The 8,496-nt window shown below is 37.5% G+C and overlaps 1 protein-coding gene across 1 annotated transcript in view; it reads right to left on the minus strand.

Moving 5' to 3' along the window:
- lmna (lamin A) overlaps nucleotides 1-7,389 on the minus strand; it is a 39,397-nt gene extending 32,008 nt beyond the window's left edge. The window contains exons 1-3 of the mRNA XM_007249730.4: nucleotides 7,281-7,389; nucleotides 2,822-2,990; nucleotides 1,191-1,573 (exon numbers count right to left, since the gene is read on the minus strand). Of these exons, the coding sequence (XP_007249792.3) occupies nucleotides 1,191-1,537 (347 nt within the window). The 5' untranslated portion in view covers nucleotides 1,538-1,573; nucleotides 2,822-2,990; nucleotides 7,281-7,389. The remainder of the gene's footprint in view (nucleotides 1-1,190; nucleotides 1,574-2,821; nucleotides 2,991-7,280) is intronic.
- Between the last annotated feature and the right edge of the window lie 1,107 nt (nucleotides 7,390-8,496).

An 8,496-nucleotide genomic window follows, 5' to 3' on the forward strand; every position in this document is an offset into this window, starting at 1 on the left:
TAAAATGTTTTATGTTCAGGAAATTAAAGCTGTGAACTGGAATGCTGCTTAGTAATTTGAGGTGTAAAGCAGTTATACACACATGAATTATGGACATAAGGATATGTACACACACAATTGAGTAGTTAAAAATATAGAGGAGTATTAACTACTCTAGATCTCTTTTGACATACTGTAATACTAATGTCAGCTCTAGATAAAATAAAGTGTAGATTTCACACCATATAATTATGTATATATTTTTTTAAATACTATTTGTGTCAGTAATTGTAATATGTTATAATTTCCATTGCAAATATTAATATAACATTTACATATCATCAATTCCCATTATCACATAGAAATTACTGGGATGCACTGAATTTTTGCACTCAACTGAGTGTTTAGCCAAAAAAGAAAAAGACCAATTAATTTATAGAAAACAATTATGTTTATGATGACAATTAAATCGCAACCATCTGAATATTAAAACATTTTTTAGTTGTTAATAGATATTTAATAAGTAAGTTTGTAATGGCTTATATTAAATGAAGCCAGACTAAAATACATTTAGGCTATTTGATTAATGAAAGAAATTAATGAAAACTATTCTTTATTTTCACCCTTTAGCCAAAAGTTTCACTTTGTTCAATTTTACTAAAAATAAATTATTTTAGAGCATACCTAAAAAATTTGAAAAAAAAAAAAAACACACCCCAATAAAAAGAAAGCAAAACTTTAAGTAGCACATATTACTCTAAAACATCATGTGTGTACAGTCTCCTTTCAACACTGTAAAACAATAAAGAATATATAAATGTATTGATGCATGCATCAATTCCACAGAGAAAAAAATTCTACTACATGCGAGTGAACTGGGATTGTAAAAGAATCCTGATTGGGAAATCTACGAAACCAGAAACCAATGTGTGACAAGGTTCAGATTTAAGCTGTAGATCAGGGGTCAGTTCTGGTCCTGGTGGGTTAGCATCCAGCACAGTTTCGTTTCAAAACTTAATTTTTAAAACTTTATCCATTTATTACCAAATGTGGTTAGTTTTTGAATATAGTATTCCTGTACTGTGTTGGACTCTGCTCTAGAGTCTACTGTATAAAGAGGTCCTCTAGAGCTGAGCTGATAGAGAAGCTGTACTGTAACTGGTGGAAGTGAAATCAGTTTGTTGGTGTAATTGGTGTGTTTCGTTTCTTACCTGGCCTTCAGCTCCTTGTAGTCTTCGCGCACCTTGCTGAGCTCCAGCTGCAGCCGGGCTCTCTCCTTGGCCACGGAGTCCAGGGTCTTGCGGGCGTCGGCCAGCTCGGTCTCGTACGCCACCTTCATGCCGCCCATCTCCCGGCTGATCTCCGTCTCAGACTCTGTGATGCGGAGCCTCAGTCCGGCGTTCTCCGCCTCCAGGGAGCGCACCTTATCGATGTAAACGGCCAGACGATCGTTCAGGTTGCACAGGTCCTCCTTCTCCTGCAGCCTGGTGATGCGGGCGGGCGAGAGCACGGTGGTCGCCCCACCACGGCTACTGCGCTTCTGAGACGGGGTCTCCATCGCTGGCTTTTGGGATCACAAAGGACTGCTACGAAGCTGCATGTGTAGGAGAAATGGAGATACATAAAGAAAAGAGAAGAAGAATGAAAAAACAGCAGAAATAAGTAGAGATTGAGCATAATGGAGAACACATAAGAAGGATGGAGATGCATGGAGAAAAGAAGAGGAATGGAGAAACATGAAAATAAAAGAGGAAAATAATGAAACTGCACAAATAAAAATAATTGAGCATAATGAAGAACACATGAGGAGAAGGATGGAGATGCATGGAGAAAATAAGAGAAGATAAATGGAGAAAAGAAGAGAGAAATAATAAGAGGAGAAATAAAAAGAGGAAGAATGCAGAGGATTGGAGAAAAGAATAAAAATGAAAATGGAGAGAGAGAGAGAGAAAATAAGAATGAAGTGATATGGATAAAACATGAGAGGAATAATGGAGATGCATGGAAAAAAGAAGGGAGGAAGAAATGAGAGAAGCAAGAAGAGAAGAGAAGAGAAGAGAAGAGAAGAGAAGAGAGAGAAGAGAACTGGACAGGTTCTGAACAGGGCAGGTCAGTTTTGTGTCAAACACACAAATATGCGAAACCCGTACAAAGTAAAAATCAGGCCAAAGCTTCAATACATTCATATACTACAACTTCTCCTCCACCTCCCTCCTCCTCTTCCTCCATCTATCCATCAACCCTTCATCCCTCCTTTCGGTGCCACACCCAATCAGCCCCATGTAAATCATTTACATATTTTTTGGCAGGGTGTGTCACTACTCAAACATACTGTAACTACGTAAAACAGGAACGCCAAGCTCCTAATAGCTGTTGAACATTTGAATTGAAAATTTCTTAATTCTGATCAAAGACAGAGAATATTAAATATACAAAACAGTAAAGCCTCCAGTGCACAGTGCATTTCAGTCCTCGTGTCCTCGTTTGACTTGAGTGGCACTGATTCAAACTGTGGGTGTTTTAGACTGTGCTGACACTCAAACATGCAACTCAGAAAAACTACGGAGCATAGACTGATTTTTCCATTTCATTCACACTCTGATGATAATTCCTACACCTCAGTGAGACATGTTCTTGTGACACTCATGCCCACTAAACATTACTTTCTGGAGTGATCAGAAGAACCTACTGGAAAGGGCAAGGTGCAGTCTTACTCGGTGTAGTCTTTACTTTCAGTTTTATACTTAGACCTAATAAACTTCTGCCTCAACAGAAGCTGAATGAGAAAAATAAAAGTAAAGCTAAATCTAGAGCTAAACAGGTAGTTGTAAGTCCACTGTACCTGGTAGATGGAGGTCCTGAAGAGCAAAGCTCCTGCGCAGGTCTGAGTTTGTTGTGGGGAAAGCTTGCTGTAGTTGCAGCTGCTGCTCCTGTCTGTAGCACTTTCAGAGCGTCTGGTGTGCCTTGCTCACTCCCTCTCTGGCCCTGGCAGGCTGCCTTTCAAGCCTTCCCTAGCAGGAAACAGCAGACACAAGGATAGGTGGGAGGGGCTGGGAATGTGGGGGGCGGAGCCACAGAGGAGAGCAAGAGCAGAGTTTCTGCTGCTTGCTGTCAGCCACTGCCCCCTTTCCTTTTCCCATTCTTTCTTTCTTTCTCTTTCTGGGCATTGGGAAGATTGGGGGATTTCTGACTCTGCTTTCAATACAGCTCAGGCTCTGAATGTCCTGGTAGTGAAAAATGTCGACATTAAAAATGAGAAAACATACAAAAATCCAAAGATAAGGCCTTTTCTGTCTCGGTTCTAGGCCAGCAATAACATCCACCAGTTCATTTTGCCAGCTAAACAAGCCTCCACATTGTTCCATGTTCTCACTTACCATCCAGCCCAAGACACTGGTAGAAACATAAATCCCTTTGTTCAGAAATCCAAACACCTCCATATAAAAAAACTAACAAACAAACACTTCTTACAAATCCTTTTAAATGCATGAAGCTACACAACCCAAGCCCAACTTTAAAAATCCACAGTCGGCCCACTTTGCGATGAAGATAAACCTGGTCTAATATTTATTTCAGGGGGGTGGTTTGCTAAAAATGAACTGTCCAATCAGGTGTGAGGTGAGAAGCAGACTGACAGGTGGCTGGGAGGGCACTATAGTTGTGCTGCAATATGTTTAACTCTAGCATGCTCTCAACTAGTTGTCGTCATCATCTTCTCCTCCTCTCCACTCCCTTCAACATGTACGGCTCTACAAATAATAGATGGGTGTTAACAAGCTGCCAACAAGCTCTGCAGTCCAGCTCTCACTATTTAGAGTACTAGAAGAGCACTATTCAGTAGTTACGAAAGAAAATAGGGCAAAAGAAGATCTGATCTTGGATTTGAGCCAGTTCTCGAGTAACAATTATTAGATAAAGCTGGTTTGTTCAGTGATTCCTCACTATTGTGAAAACTTGTTGAACTACATGGCCCATTCCTTTCTGCTTTCTTGATTAATCTGTGATAGTGAGTTGACAGTTAATGCATGCCATTGGCATAATGACATAACTTTCCATGAGAGCCAATGCAAAAAATATAAAATAATATATCACTACATAAAGGACAGGTGCCGATTCAAATCATGTTAAAAACAACAACAACAAAAAAAACATGTAGGAAAAAAGATTAAAGCATTTTGCATGCCAACAATGATATATCCAACTGTCCTGTTGGTCTCTTTTATAGATTTTTTTTATGTAGCTACATGCTGACAGTGCTGAAGTGCAGGCAGCTATTTAAATTATTAGACACTAAAGATGTGACTCAATGGTCATCTTATAATGCTCTGAGATTTCTTACATCCAAGTTTTATCCAAGTCATGCTGTGGTAAATTACCCAACAACAATGAGTTTTGTTAAAAGAGTATGTGAAAATGCCCCCTCAACTGCCCTATAAAAAGGTTCCAAGAGGGTATTTTTGGGCAGTGTACCTCTTGGCGAGAGATAATTGGCTGCTAGATAATGGACTTCTTGCAGCCACTTATGCTACTGATGGCAGGGCCTTCAATTGGGATTTTCAAGAAGATAATGTTTGACCACATACAACCAGCGTTTCCCAGGAATACCTTTAAAAGATTGTAACACTTCCTTTGCCTGCCTGGCCATCAGATTTTGGAATTCATAAGACCAGCTGTGATGTTTGCTTCAATAAAAATGTGCAGGATCTACAGGCCCAGCTGCAACATATGCTGACAAATATGCCACAGTATGACATATGGAAAGTGTATGCCTCCATGCCCGAGTTTTTACTGAGCTTACTTGTACATCCTTTCCCAAAAATGTATAATGAAAGCTTTAAAAGGCCATACATGCTTTTACATGCTATTTTAGGTCAATTCAATCTGATATCTTCATGAATAATCAAAAAAATCTGCAGGCAAAAAAAAAAAAGAAAAAGATAAAAATAATAATGATGATGATGATGATGATGATGAAGATGATGATAATGATGATGACAGGCCTAGGCCGGCAGTGGGCAGTCCTAGTCTGGCAGTGGGCTACAGTCGGCCCTCTAATGTTAGGGAGTGTCTTCCCGGCAGGGCTGACTCATTGGAAAAGTATCATCAGAACACAAGCCCTCTGAGAACCATGCCTACCAGCAGCACAAACACACACACAAACGTCTCTGTTCTCCAGCAGTCACAGGACGGCTTTTCCTCCAGCCTCCCAGCACCCACTACATTCCTCTCTACAATGAGGACGATTCCCCTGAGGAAATCCTTCCCAAACCACTGCCTGCATAGTGTATTCTGGATGTGAGCTAGTAAGCAGCAAAACTTTCCTAAATATAACACATGCAACTGCCTAGATTTTACATTTATAACATAACTAACATAAGAGCTCAGATTTAAAACTAAAAATATCCAATGCTACAAGACCTAACAGGCATCATCATCATAATAATACAGTACAGTATAGTACAGTATAGGGCTGTAAGATTAATGATATTTTTTATGATTATTGCAGTACAAGTTTAAATTGTAATTTTATCACTTCATCCACAAGGTCATTCAACCCGTCCATGAGAGAGCAAGACAAATTGTTGTCTCATGGACTGCTAATTTCAAGCAGCGTGATAAAGGATTCAAACAGGTGATCCTCAGAAAAAACTTTGAGGAGCTTCAACAAATTTAGGATCTTAATTTGTCATGTTTCGACATTAATATCAGGTTATCCAGCAGCATTATAGTACATCACATTTCTGTAAGTACAGTCTTTTGCAAATTATGATGTAGAATCATTGCAATTACAGGAGCAGCCTGGAGGCTTTATCATCCCCATCTAAAACAACATAATTCAGTGCAGTAAAACACTGGATTTCAGTAGAAATACAACAAACATTGGATCTGTCTTCTTGTTATTTAAAAAAACATACATTTTTTTATATACACATTGTTTTGGTGTTATAAACAATATTGTAATTATGGTTTTTATCATATGATTTTGCATCATATAAGCTCTATTTGTCTAAAGCATTTTCTAAAAATGCACTCCTTATATCCATTATAGTTAAATAAAGTAAAATAAATTATACTGGACAGATATAATCTGTCTCTAGTAGATATATAATGGGACATGAGTAGTGTGAATTTTAAATTAGCTACAAACAGCAAAAAAAAGTTGTACCCTGATGACTTATACGACCATAAAATAAGATTACACTATTTCTGGATGCACTTTGGCAAGATTATTGCATATGGTACAATATGGCACACCACTAGTGCTGGATTACAACTTTTTTTTGCATTATCTCAATAAAACAACATAATTCAGTGCAGTTATAAGAATAAGAATAAGTCCTATGGTAAGTACTGAGTCTTGTGTTTATTATTTTAAAAATGTTACTTTTTAACTTACACAGACAGATGTTTACTAACTGAATATATAGCAAGATTTATTATTAAAAATGAAGGCTGATTTTTTTTTTTACATTACACGTTTTAGCAGATTTATCAGATAAATTATACCATATCGTACATTGCCATTGACATTTACTATCTAAAAGCATATCGAGATATGAGATTTTTTTTTATCATATTGCCCAGCCCTACTTCTTAACAGTTTCATAAATTAGCCCTAACCTACACAACACAGGTAAACACAGGTAAACACAGAGCAGCACAGAGACTCAGATTTACACACAGATTTGTACAAATGATTAGAGAATGAGTGAGGAGAGAAGGATGGACAATGCGAGTCTGGTTATATGGTTTATATATAAAGTTATATATAAAAGCAGTGTGTAAGACTGGTGGAGGAGAACATGCCAAGATGCATGAAATCTGAGATTAAAAAACAGAATATTTTTCACCAAATATTGATTTCTGAACTCTTAAAACTTTATAAATATGAAATGTCTTCTTTGCATTGTTTGAGGTCTGAAATCTCTGCATCTTTTTTGTTATTTCGGCTATTTCTCATGTTCTGCAATGCAATGCAAATGCTCTAAATGACAATATTTTTATTTGGAATTTGGGAGAAATGTTGTCCGTAGTTTATAGAAGCAAACAACAATGTTTATGTTGCTCAATCATATACCTATAAATAGAAAAGAAGGTGGTCTGTATATATGCTGTATATATGCTATTTCTCGGGAAGGGCGAGCTCACAGTTTTGTTGCAATAGCAAACGGCTGAGTCACGGACTGACTACACAAACATTTACACCAAAGAACTGCAGCGTTTCTGGAGGAACACAGCCTGAAACACAAAGGAGTTAACCCTTCATTAGAGAGTAGGAATGAGAGAAAGCAGTGACTCACGGGTTCTGTGTCTCTAAACGCTGAAAACTCTGACAGCGAGGAATCTGCTGCCTGCCTCATGCCTCTCTCTCCACAGCCCCTCCGTCTGACTGACTGACAGAGCCGGCAGCGCCCCGCAGCGGATCATTACAACAACTGCAGCTGAACAGAGCTGAGCTTAATATTAAGATTAAATGACAAATATGTATATGTATGCCTTAGGGGTGGGCGATATGGCTCTAAAATGATATTTTTGCGATAACGATATAGGAAAACTAAAATATGAGGAATATATAATAATATATAATATAATAGGAATATAGTATAATAGTATAACAGTATAATCATAATGTGGCAAAATAAATAATATAGCATAAAATAATATAATGCAGCAAATCATATTGCAGAATATTTAGTGCATGCATATAAACTGCAAACTAAAACAATTATACAATAAATACACCTAAAGCTTCACAGTAAATAATAGACTACTTTTAAGACAGAAGATCTCTATTATCACGATATGGATTTTTAATATCATGATATTTCTGTGTCACGATATATTGTATACGATATAATATTGCCCACCCCTATTATGCCTTACACCTAACGATTTTCAAACGATTTTTCAGTCGCAGACAAATTTCCAGAGTCGGAATAAAATCACGAGAGTCTGGCTAGAGTCGAGCTGCAGTCGAGTCGTGGTCGAGTCATCTCGACCGTTCAGTGTAAAAGGTGGTTACAACTAAAAGTTATAGTCAGTCGAGTTCGCGTCCCAGCGCTCCGATAAAGTCAACCGTATTTTATATTTTATATTTATTTTTTAACCGTGTTTAATATTACCGCAAGTCTTGAGACTCGGCTCGCGCAAATAGTGACGTGAACAATGTCAACAACCAATAGGAGAGCTACGGGAAGAGGCAAGAAATTATGTCACGTGACTGTTTAGAAACCAGTTAAAAAAGAACACATTTTGCAGTTAATAAGTCTTATATGGTTCCTACTTTAATATATACATTATTTTAAACACAGGTATCATTTCAAAGTAATAATATTAAAGATTTTTTTTATTTTGCACCAGTTTGTCTTATTGTGCAGTGTTATTTTCAATACAACCAAGTTTAATAAATACACGTTTTGCAAGAATTAATTTTTTCACATTTAAGCTGAGTGCGGAGTCTAAAATCTAAAATCGGGGAGTTAAGATACCTATTAAGGAAACATGCTAAGTTTCTCT

This window comes from Astyanax mexicanus, chromosome 6 (assembly GCF_023375975.1).
Source record: "Astyanax mexicanus isolate ESR-SI-001 chromosome 6, AstMex3_surface, whole genome shotgun sequence".
Classification (NCBI taxonomy): domain Eukaryota; kingdom Metazoa; phylum Chordata; class Actinopteri; order Characiformes; family Acestrorhamphidae; genus Astyanax; species Astyanax mexicanus.